The following is a 20331-nucleotide window of genomic DNA, read 5'->3' as shown; positions in this document are numbered from 1 at the left end:
AACCCCAGCCCAATCCACACCCCCAGCCCACATCCACACCCCCAGCCCACATCCCCAGCCCACATCCCCACATCCACATCTCCAGCCCACATCCCCAGCCCACATCCCCACATCCACACCCCCAGCCCACATCTGCACCCCCAGTCCACAACCCCAGCCCAATCCACACCCCCAGCTCACATCCCCAGCCCACATCCCCACACCCCCAGCCCACATCCCCAGTCCACATCCCCACATCCACACCCACATCCCCTCCCCACATCCACACCCCCAGCCCACATCTGCACCCCCAGCCCACAGCCTCACACCCAAATCCCCAGCCCACATCCCCACATTCACACCCCCAGCCCACATCCGCACCCACCAGCCCACATCCCCAGCTCCCATCCCCAGCCCACATCCACAGCCCACATCCCCCACCAGAAGTTTCCCTGACTTCTGGGCTTCCTCTGGTCCGACTCTTCTCTTGAGACCCCAGCAGCCTCACAGTCGTCCTCTCTGTCGCCGTGCTAACATCAGCAACCTTCATCCGCTAGTGGATATGAGTGGGTACTGACGTCACGCAAACAGCCGTCGGGTAGCCGAGGTCACACATGGATCAGTGGAACAGGGAGTTGGCGCGCGCACACACACACACGTTCTGAGGCTTCTTGGCAACAGGAACGTTGTTGCTCCGCTGTGTGTTCATCTGGAATGTTTTCATCCTCTCCTTCCCCGGCTGCTTATTGAGTGTTAAGAGGAGGAAGCTATCAGATTGTTGTACTTTGATTAGATTAGCGGAGAATGTCTCCCTGAGCCTCTCTCTTCCTCCAGCCTCCCTTCTCTGTCTCCCTCCCTGAGCCTCTCTCTTCCTCCAGCCTCCCTTCTCTGTCTCCCTCCCTGAGCCTCTCTCTTCCTCCGGCCTCCCTTCTCCGTCTCCCTCCCTGAGCCTCTCTCTTCCTCCGGCCTCCCTTCTCCGTCTCCCTCCCTGAGCCTCTCTCTTCCTCCGGCCTCCCTTCTCCGTCTCCCTCCCTGAGCCTCTCTCTTCCTCCGGCCTCCCTTCTCCGTCTCCCTCCCTGAGTGCTGTTAGCGGGCCTGTGGGCTGTCTGCATGAAGGACCCAGATCTCCAGGAGTCCCCAGTAGAGGACGAGCTTCTTCTACGCTTGCCTGTCTGTGTGTAGATGAATATGTGTGTGTTTGTGTGTACGTGTGTGTGTGTGTGCAAAGGTGTATGTACATGTGTGTGTGTGTGTAAATGTGTGCGTGTATACATGTGTGTGTGTGTGTATTAAGATGTATAATGTGTGTGTGCTAGATGTTCCCTGATGTGCTCCGTGTGTGTCCGCAGGGCGTATCCTGGACCTGAAGACGGGCACAGTGAAGAAGGAGGGCCAGCAGTCCTCCATGAGGATGTGCATGGGCTCCCGACGCTCCTTCATCTGCAGGATGAGGTGGGTGTGAATGTGTGTGGCTGTGTGTGAGTGTGTGTGTGAGTGAGGGTGTGTGTGTGTGTGTGCAGTCTCGGTCCACATCTGGGTGCCTCACAGGCTGTCCAGTTAGTGCCCCCTCTGACAGCTCCGGGTCCAGGGTTACACACACAGACCTTGAAGGTGTGTTTGAGTTATCCAGCCGTCCCAATCACCTTGGTTTACGCTCCGACCAGCCGTGACACACACACCTTACGAGCGCTGGGATCCGGGGATGGATTGCACCTGTGTGGAGACAGGGATGTGCGTGCATGCAGAACTTAGCTCACACCCTCCAGCTACGCAGCCATATGCTTCCCATCTCAACGTGAGGACATGCATATTTTTATTCCCCAGAGTTATTGGTTAGATGATTGATGTCGCCTCGCTTCATAGATAATTATGCATGACAGGTGCAGAGACTCCAATAATCATTACAGTCTGTTGGAATCCAGCCTTCTCACTCCCCTATACATCCACACTCGTGCTCCACAATATCCACGTCTTAGACACACACACATTACTTTCTACATTGACACATATGCATTCACACACACACACACTCAACACACACAAACTCACACTCATATGCACACTCACAATCACACACACACCACACTTACACACGCACACTTACACACACCACACTTACACACACACACACTTACACACGCTCTCTCTTCTCACATTGGAAGACATTGTTTGTTTCATCGTCTTGCTAAACAGTTTTTTGATCGTGACATTCCTTTGATGAATCAAATCCGTTTGTATTTTTAGCCCAGGAAAACCTCCCACACTATTCCTGGCATGTTTCCGTTGCATGATGGCATAAGGGGCTCTGGAGCGACTGGGCTGTAGCTGTTGGTTTGGTCCAGTCAGGGGAGAGACCCCCCTCCTCCTCCTCACATGTGTCTCTGCTGGTGGAATGGACACAGGAATGTGTGTTGTCTCATAGAAGGCTCTTTGAGAAGGCCCTTCCTAAATTGGAACGGCGTGCGGAGTTCACCGTTGGAGAGAGACACACGCACTTGCTGACCCGCACACCCGCTCAGACGCAGGGCCGCGTGGATCACAGCAGAGGGAAAAGGAATGTTTCCACACATCATTTTAAGGAAGTGGATATTAGATCCAGACCTTCTTGTGTAACCTCACCTTTTTTTCACTAGATCAGTGAGGGGGGTGGGGGGAGGGGGGGTCTGTCCATTCCTGCAAGGACTGGTTCACATTCCACCCATTAAAGTTCAGCCATATCAGTATTCTCTCGATTTAGCAACACAAATCTCTTATCGCGGTTTATTTATCAGAATGGTTTCTCTCAGAGTCTGAGCCGGTCACCAAATGTACAATAACAGAACTCTGGTTTCAGATTGATTGTTGTTCCTAAGGTCTTTCCATGGTGCTCGGCAACACAAACAGAGCAAATGAAACCCAGTCTGACTTCTCCTGGGCTGGGAGCACCAGGGTGTGTGTGTGAGTGTGTACTCTGTGTGTACTCTGTGTGTGTGTGTGTGTAATGAAGGGTGTTCTGTTTGTCCCCAGGTGTGGCAGTGCTCCCCTGGACCACATCTCTCTAAACCGCCTGTCCAACATGAGGAAGAGATACAGGTGAGATCAGGACCCCCGCACGTCCATCTCCACCCCTCCTTCACCCCCACCCCCTCTGTCCTCTCCATCCCTCCCTCCCTCCTCTCCCTCCCCCTCTCTCCCTCTGAGCCATGGTGGGACCCCCTTGTCCTGTCCTGTCACGTCCTGTCCTGTCACGTCCTGTCCTGTCCTGTCACGTCCTGTCACGTCCTGTCCTGTCACGTCCTGTCCTGTCCTGTCCTGTCCTGTCACGTCCTGTCCTGTCCTGTCCTGTCCTGTCACGTCCTGTCCTGTCCTGTCACGTCCTGTCCTGTCCTGTCACGTCCAGCCAGGTGACAGATGGTTGTTCTGTTCTCCAGCTATGGACCACCTCTGACACAGAGCAGGACACAGGATAGAACTTGGGTGGTAGGGTGTGTGTGTGGGTGTAAGTGTGGGTGTAAGTGTGGGTGTAAGTGTGTGTATTGTAAACATCTGTCGTCCTCTCTCTCTAACAGGAATGGCCTGGGACCATCTAAGGAAGGAGAGGCCCAGTACTCTGTGGTGCACTGTACCGGTTACATCAAAGCATGGCCCCCTGCAGGTATCCTCACACACACACACACACACGCTCATACACACACACACACACATGTCCTCTATAATACTAGATGACCCTCAAACAAGTATTTTCTTGTTCTGAATCCTCCTTCATTGTAGCTCCTCTCAGTTCAGTGTTCTCCCCCCCTGCCCCCTCCTCTCCTCCCCCCGCCCCCCCTCTCCGCTCCTGTTCTCCTGTGTGAGTGCTCCTCACCAGACAGGACAGGCTGTGTGTGTGTGTGTGTGCCATCTGAACCATCACACACACCTGCAAGGGTCTCAAAGTGTGTGTGATGGTGAGTCCCAGTGTGTGGGAGAGCAGGATTCAGAGTGTGAGTTAGTGATTACAGTTCAGTCAGGCTTTGGACATTTGGAGTCCAAAAACAGTTGTCTGTTGCAACCTCGACACGCACCCTCACTGAGACACTCTGAGTTTTGAACCCAGTGTTCATAGAGGAACTGACAGGAATGTGCCCTACACCCCCAGCCTGGAGATCCCATCAGTCCTGTGTGTAGACCAGGTGTCTTGGGGGTGGGGGGGGGGGGGGATGAACCATCACACAGCATGAAATCCAGCTTAGAGCTTTGAGGACAGCGCTGGAACATATCCAGGTATCGCACATTTCCCCACAAACACTCCCACACAAACACACTCATACACACACACACCACGTGTGTGCAAATCACTGACACATGTTTCAGTCCCCTAAAATAGAACGTTGGAATGTTCTGGACTGTCCCACGCATGACTATCAGTATACACACACACACGCAGAAGGTCCATCCATCTGGATGTGTCTCAAGAAATCAGCACAGGAACTGGTGTGAGACGAGTGGAAAGAGGTTGTAACGAGAAGGATAAGGATAGGGCTGCCCTCGTTATCCCTGCCTGTCTGTCTGAATCCCTGTCTCTGTCTCTGCCTGTCTGTCTGAATCTCTTTCTGCCTGTCTGTCTGAATCTCTTTCTCTGCCTGTCTGTCTGAATCCCTGTCTCTTTCTCTGCCTGTCTGTCTGGATCCCTGTCTATGTCTCTGCCTGTCTGTCTGAATCTCTTTCTGCCTGTCTGTCTGAATCCCTGTCTCTTTCTCTGCCTGTCTGTCTGAATCCCTGTCTCTTTCTCTGCCTGTCTGTCTGAATCCCTGTCTCTTTCTCTGCCTGTCTGTCTGAATCCCTGTCTCTTTCTCTGCCTGTCTGTCTGAATCCCTGTCTCTTTCTCTGCCTGTCTGTCTGGATCCCTGTCTGCCTGTCGGTCTGGATCCCTTTCTCTGCCTGTCTGTCTGGATCCCTGTCTCTTTCTCTGCCTGTCTGTCTGAATCCCTGTCTGGCCTGTCGGCCTGTCTGAATCCGTGAACACACACACACACACACACACACACACACACACACGCTCTGATGAGTTCTGGTGTAGTGTTCCCCCCAGGCCCACATGCTGAGTTCCATTAGAAAGCCATGTTGCCCCCCCCTCCTCCTTCTCCCATGAGCCTTCAGAGGAACACACCCCATTATGACAAGATTTCACGCTGTCAAGGAAACAGGACAGGAATTACTTGGGGAAAACTGATATCAAATAGTTGGAGTTGTCTCTCTTCTTAACGCTCATTATCTCTCTCTGTCTGGAGGAACAAGACACGGATGTGTAGTGTTGTTCCGTTCCAGTTGTGTAGAGCCAGCATGGCTGTGATTGATGTGTGTTTTGGCTGGAAGGAGTAAACAAGACTATCCCCTACCACTTGATCAGGGGAGGGAGGTCTGTGCTGGCCAGGCCATCACCTCTCAACACCCGGCTGTTCACACGGGAAAAATCACAGCTACACCTCGTCTGAGGAGCCTGGATCTTTCTGCTCACGCTGGCTCACTGGGTCCCTGTTTTCCTTCTTGTTTTTCTCTCTCTCTCTCTCTCTCTCTCTCTGTATCCCCTTATCTCCCTCCCTCTTTTCTTTCTGTATCCTGCGGTCTCTCTCTCGCCCACTCTCCTCTCTTTCTCAATATCCCCGTCTTTCTCTCGAACCTCTCCTCTCTCCCTCTCCTCTCTCTCTCATTCTCCCTCTCTCCTATCTCTGTCTCCCTCTCTCCTGTCTCTTTCCCCCTCCCTCTCTCTCTCTTTCTCCCTCTCCTGTCTCTCTCCCCTTCCCTCTCTCCTCTCTCTCCCCCTCCGTCTCTACTGTCTCTTTCTCCCTCTCTCCTGTCTCTCTCCCCCTCTCTCTCTTTCTCCCTCTCTCCTGTCTCTCTCTCCCCCTCTCTCTCTTTCTCCCTCTCTCCTGTCTCTCTCTCCCCCTCCCTCTCTCCTGTCTCTCTCCCCCTCCCTCTCTCCTGTCTCCCTCTCTCCTGTCTCTCTCTCGCCCTCCCTCTTTCCTGTCTCTCCCCCTCCCTCTCATCTCTCTCTCATGTCTCCCTTTCTCCTGTCTCTCTCCTGTCTCTCTCTCCCCCTGCCTCTCTCCTGTCTCTCTCTCCCCCTCCCTCTCTCCTCTCTCTCTCTCCTGTCTCCAGGTATGACTATACCAGAAGAAGACACAGAGGCTGGTCAGACCAGTAAATACTGCCTGGTGGCCATCGGGAGACTGCAGGTATGTGTGTGTGTGCGTGTGTGTGTGTGTGTGTGTATGTGTGTGACCCTAGTGCAGAGGTGATCAGGGATCTGTCTCTTGCAAATCTCAGAACAGCTCTTACCCTCTCCCCCCCTCCTTTGATCCACCTGCAACCTGACCTCCCTCAACCCTCACGTCACCATGGTTACACAGCGTCACCTCACAGCAGCGGGTGTACATCCACCTCTAATCTCACCTGTCTGTCTGTCTGTCTGTCTCCCCACCTCCAGCATGCCATGTCTCTCCCCCATCCTCCTAAATTAGAAAAAGGAGGAATTGATTTGAATGGGTGCCTGAAAGTCATTCGTTAAAGTACACCTGTTTCACTCCGGGCTTGTCTATGAGCCTGCTGCGATCTTTGAGCTTGCAGATTCATCACCCAGTAAGTTAGTTAAACCGCATCGATCTCCCGGTTAATCTGATGTTCCATCTGTGCTTGTCTCCAGGTGACCAGCTCTCCCGTCTCCATGGATATGAATGGCCTATCGGTGCCCACAGAGTTCCTGTCACGTCACAACTCCGACGGCGTCATCACCTTTGTAGACCCTCGCTGCATCAACGTGATTGGCTACCAGCCTCAGGTGGGGCCCCCTCCTGCCCAGCGGCTCTGAAGCATAAATCAGAATGGAACCTTCCAGAAATGTAATCCCGGGATTAGCTTGCATTCCTCAATTCGCCTGACTTGGAAGGTGCATCGTGCGTGAGACCGTGAGATAATACGTTATGCTGTGGAGAGGACGTCATTCATCCCCCCCCCTTCTGTTCTCGCACACACACACACACACACACACTTGAAGATACATGTATCAGACTGGTGAGATGTTGTGAGTGATGTTGTGCAGGTCGTTAGATCCGTATCGGAGCAGGGATGTGCTGCTAGTAGAACTGAAGCTGCAACGTCTTGTGAAAGGATGTTTCCTTACAAGGAGAAGTGAGGGGGTTCTTGATGCTGTTCACACTCCATGTCAGACGGACTCTGGGCCTAGAGGATTTGTCATTTCACATCAACACGACTTGACTATAAACGGTTTCTCCTGTGTGAGATTGAACTGTTTACAAGGTTCCAGTAGGGCGATTGCTTAAGTCACAGCTGGCTCATAATAGTTCCTCTCAGGTTTTCTAAAGTGTCCAGTGTTTGAGCCCTGACTAGATAACATCAGCTCTGGTTAGACCACAGACAGTTACACTGATGTCCTGTGGGCTCCAGCCCTGGTTCCCGCTGGGTGTGACATGCCAGCCCTGAGTCCGTGGTCACATGCTAGCATCTCTGGGACCTCCGAGGGATGAGGAGCCTGTGGTGCTCTCATAGACGTGATGAGTTATGATGCCAGTGTGTAGCTGGGTGTGTTACTGTGCATAACTGTGTGTTACTGTGTGTGTACCTGCGCTGTAGGATCTCCTGGGCAAGGACATCCTGGAGTTCTGTCACCCCGAGGACCAGAGCCATCTGAGAGAGAGCTTCCAACAGGTACGGAGGGGGGGGAGGAGTGAGGGAGGGGAGCCAGAGTCCAGGTTGAGATGTGTCCTGTTGGCGTTCATGGGAACACTCTCCAGGTATGTGTCTTGTGAGCTCCAGCAGTTCATCCCCCCTGCTCGACCTCCCCAGCTGTGACAGCAGGAATGGTTGTGTTCTCTGGTGTTCTCTTACACATGTCTGATACACTCTCCTCTGGCCCTGTGCCAGAGGCTTCCCTTGAGAGCACAGGGGCTACACACACGCACACACACACGCACACACACACTTTTCTCACTCCCACTTTTCCTTGACACAAACACTCCAAGACGCATGTACGCCTGCCTGTCTCCCTGCCTGCCTGTCTCCCTGCCTGCCTGTCTCCCTGCCTGCCTGTCTCCCTGCTCCCCCCTTGTCATGTCCTGACAGCACACACCCAGCAGGAGCTTCCAGAACCACTGACACACACACACACACACACCTACACACACACACACCTACACACACACACAACTACACACACAGACAGACACCGACACAAAGGCAGACAGCTTAGCTCTGGCTGTCAGCTGTGGGTTTGTTGTGTTTGATTAGTTCAGGTGTAAGAGGATTGTGGAACACGCAGGGTTGCTGTCTTGGGTAGAAAACCATTTTGTTTTTGGACACAACTCCTCCAGTAATCCCTCTGATACGCCAGCCGGAGGCTGAGAGACACACCCATCCTCAACATGGAATGAAAGATGGAGAGATAGAGGCCAGGACATCAAATCTCTCTATCTCTCTCTCTATCTCTCTCTCTCTCTCTCTCTCTCTCTCTCTCTCTCTCTCTCTCTCTCTGTATCTCTCTCTCTCCCTCCCTCTCTCCCTCCCTCTCTCTCTCTCTCTCTCTCTCTCTCTATGATGACCACAGTCGTCCTACTCTGGGCCGTCAGACAATCCCCAGCCAATAACAACAGCCTGCCCCCCTCTCTTCCTGCCCGGGGGTCAGAGGTCACTCACTCTAGCCAATAGGATGCCTTCCCCTCCCTGGGCGTGTGCGTTCCGTGCCCTGCTTCCTGTTGAAGGAAAGCCAGTCTCCCGTGTCGCTGAGGTGTTCTCCTGAGCCCTGCAGCCCAGATCAGTCATTTAATATTCTGACGAGAAGAGCCGCTCCATCACTCAGGCTGACAGCTGGTGATACAGAGAGAATAGGAATATGAGGAGAGGGGAGGTAGGAGAAGACAGGGGATGGGGAGGGGAGGTAGAAGAGGGGAGAGAAAGAGGAGATGGTAGGAGGGGATGGGGAGGGGAGGGGAGGTAGAAGAGGGGAGAGAAAGAGGAGATGGTAGGAGGAGAGAGGGGATGGGGAGGGGAGGGGAGGTAGAAGAGGGGAGAGAAAGAGGAGATGGTAGGAGGAGAGAGGGGATGGGGAGGGGAGGGGAGGTAGAAGAGGGGAGAGAAAGAGGAGATGGTAGGAGGAGAGAGGGGATGGGGAGGGGAGGGGAAGTAGAAGAGGGGAGAGAAAGAGGAGATGGTAGGAGGAGAGAGGGGATGGGGAGGGGAGGGGAGGTAGAAGAGGGGAGAGAAAGAGGAGATGGTAGGAGGAGAGAGGGGATGGGGAGGGGAGGGGAGGTAGAAGAGGGGGGAGAAAGAGGAGATGGTAGGAGGAGAGACATAAAGGAGGAGAGAAGAAAGGAGTAGAAGAGTAGATGATAAAAGTAAAGAGATGAGAGAGATGCAGAGAAGGAGGAGAGAGGGCTGTAAGTCTGAAGTAGCATCCTCTCTGCCTGTCCTTCACCTGTGCTGACAGGAGACATATCACTTTGATTAGGATGAAATAGAGTGAAGGAGAGGGGAGATGAGAGGGCTGTAAGGAGGAGGAATGTGATCTCTTTCCTGAGCAAGCTAAAGGTATTAGTTTGGTAAGGAAGCTAATTAAATAGAACAATATGATTGTGTGGATGGTTCCATTCCTCCAGCCTTCTCTCCTCATCACCTTGAAGCCATTCTGTTCTTTTGTTTCTACCAAATGAGGTTCATCCCTGTGCGCTGTCCTGTTGTCACGGGAACAAAGGCACTAAGTTTGGGTGAAACGAGGCGATAACTGAAGAGAATGAAGTCTCAGGTTATTCCTCTCTAGTCATGATCTGTCTGTCTACTTTGTGAGTCACCTTGTCACTTCATGCTTCTGATATTATTTCCTCCCTCCCTCTCTCTCTCCCTCCCTCTCTCCCTCCCTCCAGGTGGTGAAGTTGAAGGGGCAGGTTCTGTCGGTCATGTACAGGTTCCGTATGAAGAACCGTGAGTGGATGTTGATCCGGACCAGCAGCTTCACCTTCCAGAACCCCTACTCCGATGAGATCGAGTACATCATCTGCACCAACACCAATGTCAAGTATGTCTCTCTCACTCCCATACACACTGACACTTACACACACTGACGTTAACACACACACAGTCGCTAACAAACATACTGCCTCCGGCAGCACATCTCCCGAGCCTGTGCACTGGTTTGACCCTCCAGACTCCTGACACACGTGGTAACACCGTTCAGACTTCACCTCCGCAGAGGATAATATTGACGTTGTACAGCTAAGGAACTGTAAGCAGAATGTGCTCCTGTCTGGGAGACATGCGGCTCATATTTCCCTGCTGTTATTGAGAGAGGGCTGCTTGTTAATAGGGTGTTGAGAAGATGGAGCCAAGCTGTCCCTGTGGGCCCCCCCTGTCAGACACGGGATGTTTGTTTAGGTCCATCTGGTACCACAGGCCCTGGGCCACAACCAGATATCTGGTACCACATGCCCAGAACCAGACCTCTGGTACCACATTCCCAGAACCAGACCTCTGGTACCACATGCCCAGAACCAGAACCAGAAGCAGATGTCTGGTACCACATGCCCAGAACCAGACCTCTGGTACCACATGCCCAGAACCAGAAGCAGATGTCTGGTACCACATGCCCAGAACCAGAACCAGACCTCTTGTACTACATGCCCAGACCCAAATCTCTAGTACCATATGCCCAGACCCAGATCTCTGGTACCACACAGCTGTTGGCCAGACCTGCAGTACCATGGTTCTGACATAGGGGGGCAGTGGTGTCCCTGTTGATCTTGTCACTGTGCCCAAGCAGAGAGGAAAAGTGGAGGAAACGACAGGATGGCAGAATCAGAACACGGCTGTAGCCCACATACATCAACAACTAGCAGCATTCATTTTATACACCATCCTTAATGCTTCCAAAACCAACATCCCTCTCACACTCCAGAACATTGAAGAACACTCCGGAACATTGGAAGAGTTCCGTCCTCCAGATTGAGTGAGATTGTTAAGATAGTTCTCGTGTGTGTTTGATGGTGGAAACAGGCATTAAAAAATCCTTTCCTCCCATTTCCTCCCCGAGCCATCATAAGTAAAGGAGCCAGCAACATCATGTTACTGCCAATGGATCAGATTAGCAGGATAAACATGTCATGGGGTTGCCTGTGTGTGTGTGTGTGTGCATGTTGGGGATGTGTGTGTATTTGGATATGTAGAGGTGGGTGTGTATGTGTTGAGGGATGTGTGTGTTGAAGGATGTGTGTGTGTGTGTGTGTGTGTGTGTGTGTGTGTGTGTGTGTGTGTGTGTGTGTGGAGCAGTGATGCCAGTGTTCTGTCAGGCTGTCTCTTTCTGAGGTGATATCCAAGGAAGTGATGTCTCAGGAGCAACAGAATGTGTCTGAGATTTATGGAGGCCACATTAAGTATTAATGTCACTTATCTCCCTGCACGCTCACCTGACATGACACATGTGTGTGTGTGTGTGTGTGTGTGTGTGGCTCGGAGTGCTCCTTCTCTGCTTGCTCCTTTACCGGCTGCTGTTTAACTGCCTGCTTTCACACACCAGGGTTTTCCACTGGCTTCCCCAAATATATCTGATTGGGTTTACTTTGCTGCAGCCCAGCAGAGACATTGGAAGTCTTTGTGCTTTTGGAAGTCTAGGTTTTAGCTGCATGATAGGGACAGACAGGCAGACAGACAGACAGACAGACAGAGAAAGACAGACAGAGGCAGACAGACAGACAGACAGACAGACAGGCAGACAGAGGCAGACAGACAGACAGAGGCAGACAGACAGACAGACAGAGGCAGACTGACAGACGCAGACCGACAGAGGCAGACAGACAGACAGACAGACAGACAGAGGCAGACAAACAGGCAGGCAGACAGGTCTATAGAGAGAAAGACCAACAGATAGGCAGGCAGGGAGACAGACAGGTTTAAAGAGAGACAGACAGGCAGAGGATATGGGTTGTATTGTGTAGCCTCGTTCAGTGGCAACATTGTTTTTCAGAAGCTTGTTTGTTTAATCAGTTTGGGTGTGACAACTCTGCTAATTGGTTTTTCACTAGCTGCTCACACGGTTTGTAACAACAATATTATGACACTCAGCTGGAGCTATTGGCTTGTTAGGGACAGCCTTCCAGTCCCATCACATCACCGCATCACAGCCATGGTTCTGGCTGTAGAGCTTGGGTTGAGTCCCTCTCATTCTCTCTGCTCATCTCGGTGTGTCTGAGTTGACCCGCTCCCAAACTGAGCCATCTGTAAAGCTGGAGCAGACTGCTACTCTGTCTACTGGGAACATGGCGGCTCCAAACTATTACCAAGGCAACCCTCCAGCTCGACCCTGCGCTCAGGCTGTTGGGCCTGGCCGTGTGTGGGAGAGAGAGAGGGAGAGGGGGAGAGAGGGAGAGAGGGGGGAGAGGGAGAGAGAGGGAGAGGGAGGGAGGGAGAGAGAGAGGGAGAGAGGGGGAAAGAGAGAGTTAGGGTAGCAAGCTGTGAGCCAGTTGCCGTGGTTATACACCTCCAACTGTCCGCATCCCATCATCCTCTGCTGTGACTGCACCCCAAGGCTTCCAGAACTCTCCTATCAGGACCAACACACACACACACACCCTAACATTAACTCACAGACACACACACACACACATTAACATAAACACACTCACACATACAAACATGAACTCGCATGCACACACACTCAAACATTAACATATACACACAAACATGTACTCACACACAGAGACATTTCCATAAACATCCAGATCTTCCGCTAAGCTGTGTGGAGAGAAGGAGAGAGCGAGTCAGGGAGATCCTGATCAAGTCATTCCTCATGTCCATGGTCGCTGCCTCCTCAGCCAGCCTGCTCACACAGAAACAACAAATTATAACCCCCCCCCCCCACTTGCATGGGCCCCAGTCCAGGCTCAGGACAAGAATGAATATGTAAACAAATTCATTTTCATTATCATTTTTCATTGGTTTTAGAGGCTGGAATCTCATGAGGATGGGTAGGCTACTGTTTCCGTGGTAACCTGGACCGTTGTGGACACATCCTTGTAAAAGTAATCTGTGGTCCAATCTGACTGTCATCCAGATTACTCTCGTCTTAGACCTGGTCACCCGCGAGCGATTCCACACTCTCTCCCTCCTTTCCTCCCTTGGAGTCCCATTCGCTTGGTGTTCATTTGGGTTTATTCGAGCGAGTCGCTAGGAGCCAACCGTTTTTTAGCCGTCAACCATGTCCGAGATGACGACTCTAAACAAATACGAAGTAGTGTCACACAGCAGAGGATGCTACACAGACGGCTACAAAACATTGTTTTGCATAATGTATAGTTTTAAGCCTGTTATATAAAAAAAACTATATTTTACGAACAGAAGTCTTGATTCTTTTCATCAAATATAGTAACATGATTGCACAGTGGATTTCTTTGGTAACAAGTAATGGTGCACAATAGCTGTTAGCACTTCTGCAAGTCTTTAAAAACACAAATTACCATCATATTAGGGACATTTACAGGTATGGCCACAATAACATGCTAAAACTGTTATGTGTATCTGGTGTGTGTGTGTATTCCTGCGTGTGTATTTCTGTGTATGTGTGGGTCTGTGTGTGTGTATTCCTGTGTGTGTGTGTGTGACAGGTGCGTGTGTGTGTGGGCCTGTGTGTATATTCCTGCGTGTGTATTCCTGTGTGTGTGTAACAGGTGTTGACGTGTTGTTGCTGTGTTTTGCAGGCAGCTTCAGCAGCAGCAACAAGCAGAGCTGGAGGTTCACCAGAGAGATGGACTCACAGCCTACGACCTGTCCCAGGTAACCCTCCTGCTCCCTGGGTCCACACCATCCGGCGCCCCCCCCCCCCCCCCCCTCCTCCTCCTACATCCATGGTTAACACTCCCCCATAGCTGTCCAGGCTGATGATGGAGGGCGTCCTTTGATCAGTTCTCTCTGCTCCACCTCCCCCCCCCCCCCCAGGTGCCGGTGTCCGGTGTGGGAGGTAGTGTCCATGAGACGGGGAAGAGTATCGACAAGACGGAGGCCCTGTTCTCCCAGGAGAGAGACCCACGCTTTGCCGAGATGTACACAGGCATCTCCAACTGTACGTCTCCCCTTCTGGCTGCAGATAAGCTGCACATTCCTGCTCCTCTTATCTCCAGACCTGAGTGATGTACTGTGGTGGTCCCGTCTCCAACTGAGCGGGTCTCTCTTCAACTGTCTCTGTCTCTCTCTCCCCCGTGCGTGTGTGGATGCGTGCGTGTGTGTCTGTATGTGTGTGTGTCTGTATGTGTGGGGGTGTGTCTGTGCGTGTGTGTGTCTGTGTGTGTGTGTGTGTGCAGCGGGGGAGAAGAAGATGATGGTTCCATCCTCCACTGCAGGAGGTCAGCAGCTTTACTCCCAGGGTTCTCCCTTCCAGCCGGGACACTCTGGAAAGAGCTTCAGGTACCGCCTGTGTGTGTGGGTGTGTGTGTGTGTGTTTGTGTGGGTTGAACAACAATGCTGCAGGTGTTAGTGTGTATGTGTGCATGCGTGTGTGTGTGTGTGTGTTTGTGTGAGAATGCTGACAGATGTGAGCAGTTGAAGCTGTTGTTTGTCTCTGATATGACAGCAGAATGTGTCTGAAGGGGAAAGTTGCAGGGCCAACATAGGCTCATATTTCACACTAACTCTCAGATATGTGTGTGTGCGTGCTCTGCAGTTCCTCTGTCATCCATGTCCCGGGGGTTAATGATATCCAGCCGTCAGGATCGTCCAATCAGAACCTAGCCCAGATCTCTAGACAGCTGAACCCTGGACAGGTGGCCTGGTCAGGAAACAGACCCCCGTTCTCTGGACAGGTAACACACACACACACACTCACACACACGCACACACACTCTCTCTCTCTCTCTCTCTCTCTCTCTCTCTCTCTCTCACTCTCTCTCTCTCTCTTTCTCTCTCTCTCCAACTCATACATCAACAACCACACAGCCACACTCTCTCTCTCTTTCTCTCTCTCTCTCTCCAACTCATACATCAACAACCACACAGCCACTCTCTCTCTCTCTCTCTCTCGCTCTCTCTCTCTCTCTCTCTCTCTCTCTCTCTCTCTCTCTCTCTCTCTCTGTCTCTCTCCAACTCATAAATCAACAACCACACAGCCACACAAACTCTCTCTCTCTCTCTCACCACGTAGTGCTGTAGTGTAGTGGGTGGGGAGTGTGGAGGGTCTTATCTAGTATGCACTAGATAGACACTCCTGCTTAATGAACACGCCCTGTCTCCCCCTGTGGTTGTCACGGTTGCCATGTCGACTCTCAGTGGCATGAGCGCCATGGTAACTGATGGGCTTGTTGTGCCTGCCGTGTGTGTGGGTGCGACACACACACGTGCAAGCGAGAGTGTCGGGCATATGGTCTCTTAACAGCCTCATCCATCTTGTCTCATCGGAGCCAGCTTGAAACACTCACACACACACACAGAAACACACATACATACAAACACACACACACAGAAACCCACACATGGAAACACACAAACACACAAGCCAGTACACACAAGCAAATACACACAGTCTCTGAATTCCTCCCTGCTATCTCTGTCTGCCCTCCAGTCCAGCAAGGCCCAGTCCAGCCCTTTCGGGATTGGTTCTGGTCACAGTTACCAAGCCGACCCGTCCTCCTACAGCCCCCTGTCCTCCCCAGCAACTTCCTCCCCCAGCGCCAACGCCTACTCAGGACTGACCAACCGCAGCACAGCGTTCGGTAAGACACTTCCTGTTTCTATCTGTTCTAGGGTCAGCAAGTGTGTTTCTTTTGTCAGTGAAGAATAGGAATCTCAGGATCTGTCACTCTTTCAGTGTGTGTGTGTGTGTGTGTGTGTGTGTGTGTGTGGGGGGGGGGGGGGGGGGTGTAAGCTTGTATATCACAGCAGACATGTTGAGATGGTCAGACATGTTTAGTTATGGTTTTGTGAGAATGTGAGAAAATCTGCTTTCCATTTTTAGAACATGTATCATGTATGAACAAGTCTGGTCATGTCCCAGTCGTCACTGAGGTGGCCCTTGATACAAAAGGCAACAATGAGTCCACACGCGCACACATACACACTCTGGTCCTCTCCTCCCCTTGTCTCTCTCCTCTCCTCCCATCTGTCCTCCTCTCCTTCTCTCTTCTTCTCTGTCCTTGTCTCCTCTCCTTCTCTCTTCTCTCCTCTTTGCTTCTCTCCTCTCCTTTTCTCTGTCCTTGTCTTGTCTCCTCTTTGCTTCTCTCCTCTCCTTTTCTCTGTCCTTGTCTTGTCTCCTCTTTGCTTCTCTCCTTCTCCTCTCCTTTGTCCTTCTGCCCCAGCAGAAGAAGAGAGGATTGGTCCAGTCAGGTCCTGCTAATGGTCATGTCTGTCTTCACATGGACACAGCCTCTAAACAAATGCTCTCTCTCTCTCCCTCCTTCAATGTTCTGGCTTTATTGGCATGTCATTGCCAAGGTAATCATACACGATGCAAATTAAAACAATATCCAAATAGTAATTAAATAGTGTGAGAAAAGCGGTCAAAGTAAATAAATAAATCCAATCCTTAAATGCATTCTGCCTTGTTCCATTGTCCCTGAGGTTGGCACCTTGAGAAAGCGCTTCTTGTTGATGTACACCTCAAACACACACTCTGGCCAGACTCATTACTGCTCACTTTGTTGTTTCTCTAGAACTCTTATTTGTCTCTGTCCAGAGGGTTGTACTGAGTGTGTAGAAACCACACACACACACACACACACACACACCCTCTCTGTCTAGGCGGCTGTGCAGAGTAAAATGGCTGAGGCAGCAGTAGTGGTGTTTCTGTTGAGAGAACTTCCCAATCCTGATCATCTTAAGATTCACATACCAGCCCTAGAATGGGGATGTTTGTGCGTGTGGTTTGAAGATAACAGAGGCTCATTGATATTCTGTTCCAGAAGCCTCATCATGCAGGCTTCATGCTATTATCAATGAATAACACTATTCAGAATCACCAAACCTAATCAGTATATTAGTCTAGGATTAGTGGTGAACTAATAGTTATATGAATGGTTAACCTACTAACACTATCTCTACCTGGTTTAACCAGGTGCAGTGTTTCTGTTGTCCTGTGCCAGTGCAGTGTTGCTGTTGTCATGTGCCAGTGCAGTGTTTCTGTTGTCATGTGCCAGTGCAGTGTTTCTGTTGTCATGTGCCAGTGCAGTGTTTTCTGTTGTCATGTGCCAGTGCAGTGTTTCTGTTGTCATGTGCCAGTGCAGTGTTTCTGTTGTCATGTGCCAGTGCAGTGTTTCTGTTGTCATGTGCCAGTGCAGTGTTGCTGTTGTCATGTGCCAGTGCAGTGTTTCTGTTGTCATGTGCCAGTGCAGTGTTTTCTGTTGTCATGTGCCAGTGCAGTGTTTCTGTTGTCATGTGCCAGTGCAGTGTTTTCTGTTGTCATGTGCCAGTGCAGTGTTCTGCTGGCGTTGGGCCACAGAATAGAAGCTCTCAGTGGCCTCTGCATGCAGAGGTGAGCCTGTGATGAATGAAGGAGCCTCCCTCTTCACGGCCTCCAGAGCCTGACCCTGCTCACCTCTTCTCCCAGATAACGATTTATTGACTGGTCAGGTCACGGCTTCTCAACTTATGGATTTGAGAACATGCAGCAAGCCTCTTAACGGCTGTAGTAACAGCTGTAGGAGCAGAGAGGCAGGGGATTGATGGTGTGTACAGAGAAGTGAGAGCTTCACAGCTCCATAAACATTCCTAACGCCCATGTCTCCCTCAGGCATATGGGTCTAGTACTTCCTGTCGGAACAATGTTATCTCTCTTAAATAGTATGTCTATAAGCTACTGTTTGTCTCTCTTTCTGTCTGTCAGTCTCAGCAGTTGACCTTAGCCGTCATCATGCCTGATTCAGCTGTAAGATAAAAGCAGGCGGGGTTGACAAGAAGTGGATAAGAGCTGTTCCACACAATAGGACATGTTCCTGTACATAAATCTCCACCACTGTTCTGAAGTGTGTAAGATGCTAACCCCGCTGTGACCTGTGATCCCTTCCCCTCTCTCCACCCCGCCCGTGCCCAGACGTGTCCGGGGAGAGCAGTCAGAGCGGGGGTCAGTTCCAGGGCCGGCCCAGCGAGGTGTGGTCCCAGTGGCAGAATCAGCACCACGCCCAGCAGCCTGGAGAACAGCACTCACACACAAACCCCAGCCAGACAGAGGTGTTTCAGGTGGGTTCACACACACACACACACACACACACACACACACACACACACACACACACGGACAAAGACTCACACGAGTGTCAGGTAACTTCACAGACACACACAGAGGCTCACACACAGGTTTCAGGTAACTTAAACGACACACACACACTAACAAGGACTCACACACAGGTTTCAGGTAACTTCACACACACACACACACTAACAAGGACTCACACACAGGTTTCAGGTAACTTCACACACACACTATGCCCCACCCAGCCTCTTGGCATCTCACGCCCACCTGCTCAGCTGAGGGTTATGTACCGTGATCTGGATGAGGTGACCAATCAGAGGCCATGTCAGAGAGATGAGCCCAGGCCCAGGGTCCACTGCCTGTTTGTGGTACAGTTCCCCAGCCTGGCCGCTGAGCTGTGTGTCCCCCTCTGTCTCCAGGACATGCTGCCCATGGCCGGAGACCCTTCTCAGGGAGCAGCCAACTACAACATCGAGGACTTTGCTGACCTCGGCATGTTCCCGCCCTTCTCCGAGTAGAACCCCCCCCCACACACACACACATACACACACGTTCTCACAGGGGGAGCACGGACTGCGAAGGAACAGGACGGAGATCTCTGTGTGTCCACCCTTCGTAGTTTTCATCCTCTCTCTCTCTCTCTCTCTCTCTCTCTCTCTCTGTCTCTCTCCTTCACACACTCATACACACACAGAGTTTATGTTCCCACAGTATGGTGAATGACTGGGTACACCTCACACACACATCACACACTCACGCTATGTCTGTGGACTTCAAGGCCCGCACCTCTCGCTCTCTCATACCTCATCCCTGCTGTGGCGTCTGTGTTCACAGGAGGGCGTTACATGCCCCTGCCTGTCACACACCAGCTCTCGAACGACGGACATTTTCAGGCACTCTTTCAACAGCAAACAATCGAGTTCAAAAGGTGAAAGGTCGAGACTCCGAGCTGATTAGCAAGCCGGAGTGGCAGAGCTGGAGTTTGATTGGTGAGGACGGGCGAGTCCAGCTCCCACCCTCTGTCCTCTGGCCACGCCAGTGCTACCCATCACGCCTGGAAGTGAAAGTCCTGTTGATTGTATCTTCAAATCTGCCAATCTTTTGTCTTACACTCTGTGTTCCACTGTTCAGCCAAACGGTCCCTGGAGCAGAGGGGTCCTGTACAACCCTAATCCTGCTGCTCTCTCAGTATTACATCCAGCTTGTTGTGTAAAATAGAAACTATATGTAGTGATGTCCATAACCCTAGATTAAAACGGACTCGCGTAGACAAGGGATCTGTGTATAAACAAACAAAAAACGACTTAAAAAAAAAAAAGTTATGCTAACCGCTTCCGCTAAGCTAAGGCGTAAAGTGCACTTCATGAAGCTAACCGCCCACCAGCCTGCTACCAGGGAGGAACCGCCATAGGGAGCCAGCAACTCGCAGTATACTAGTGTATCCTTATCCTTCAGCTCTTAACGCTCTGATTCATGACTTGACCATGTTCTTCTTTTGACTATTAACAGAGACTGAATACTACTTTATAGCGGGGGGACTTTTACACGATGGATTGTATTACGTGTCTCTGGCAAGAATGATGGGATTATCTTGATCTTGATCTGGAGTTGATCTGGAGTCCTTTTGCTAAAATCTCAACTAGATGGTTTTTTTTGTAAATAATGTGATTTTTATGTCGACACGTGTTACTTTCACACGATAAGTGTTTTTGTGTAGCTTTTAAGGATATCATCATGTGCAATGTGAGTGCATATTTAACTATGGTATTTAGTTAGTCTGTTAATTGTACATTGAGTTTTAGACCTGTATAAACTGTGTAAATGTGGTCCATTATTTTTGTGTAACAAATTGTGCTTGTGACAATAAATTCTTATTGGTTACGTGGTTTCCAATCAAACACATGCATCTGATTACAAACTTGTTATTGGGTGAATTTTCATCCTCTTTCTTATTTTTTCTCTCTCACCCCCAAACGGTCATGTTTTAACATCCTAATGTTCCAGACAAGAGAAGATGTCTGCCAGCCCTGCTCAGATCTAGACCACTGATAAGGAGATCTGCTGTCGTTGTGACCCTTCAGTCCACATCCTACTGTAGTTTTCCGTTGTCCGTCAAGCCGTGGTTCTGGTGTGTGTGTGTGTCCCTCAATTCGTGGTCCTGGTGT

The 20331-nt window shown here is 51.0% G+C and overlaps 1 protein-coding gene across 4 annotated transcripts in view; it reads left to right on the top strand.

The window, feature by feature from the left end:
* arnt2 (aryl-hydrocarbon receptor nuclear translocator 2) overlaps positions 1 to 20070 on the top strand; it is a 38303-nt gene extending 18233 nt beyond the window's left edge. For all 4 annotated transcript variants that reach the window (XM_047041279.1, XM_047041277.1, XM_047041278.1 and 1 more), the window contains 14 exons: positions 1329 to 1431; positions 2986 to 3051; positions 3528 to 3613; positions 6097 to 6173; positions 6641 to 6775; positions 7588 to 7662; positions 9870 to 10021; positions 13692 to 13767; positions 13930 to 14053; positions 14292 to 14394; positions 14651 to 14789; positions 15545 to 15695; positions 18008 to 18153; positions 18586 to 20070. In XM_047041279.1, the coding sequence (XP_046897235.1) occupies positions 1329 to 1431; positions 2986 to 3051; positions 3528 to 3613; positions 6097 to 6173; positions 6641 to 6775; positions 7588 to 7662; positions 9870 to 10021; positions 13692 to 13767; positions 13930 to 14053; positions 14292 to 14394; positions 14651 to 14789; positions 15545 to 15695; positions 18008 to 18153; positions 18586 to 18684 (1532 nt within the window). In that variant the 3' untranslated portion in view covers positions 18685 to 20070. The remainder of the gene's footprint in view (positions 1 to 1328; positions 1432 to 2985; positions 3052 to 3527; positions 3614 to 6096; positions 6174 to 6640; positions 6776 to 7587; positions 7663 to 9869; positions 10022 to 13691; positions 13768 to 13929; positions 14054 to 14291; positions 14395 to 14650; positions 14790 to 15544; positions 15696 to 18007; positions 18154 to 18585) is intronic.
* Positions 20071 to 20331: the final 261 nt, after the last annotated feature.

This window comes from Hypomesus transpacificus, chromosome 19 (genome assembly GCF_021917145.1).
Source record: "Hypomesus transpacificus isolate Combined female chromosome 19, fHypTra1, whole genome shotgun sequence".
NCBI classification, from domain to species: Eukaryota; Metazoa; Chordata; class Actinopteri; order Osmeriformes; family Osmeridae; genus Hypomesus; species Hypomesus transpacificus.
The sequence above is the reverse complement of the archived record's forward strand: the minus strand, read 5'-3'. Positions and strand labels throughout refer to the sequence as shown.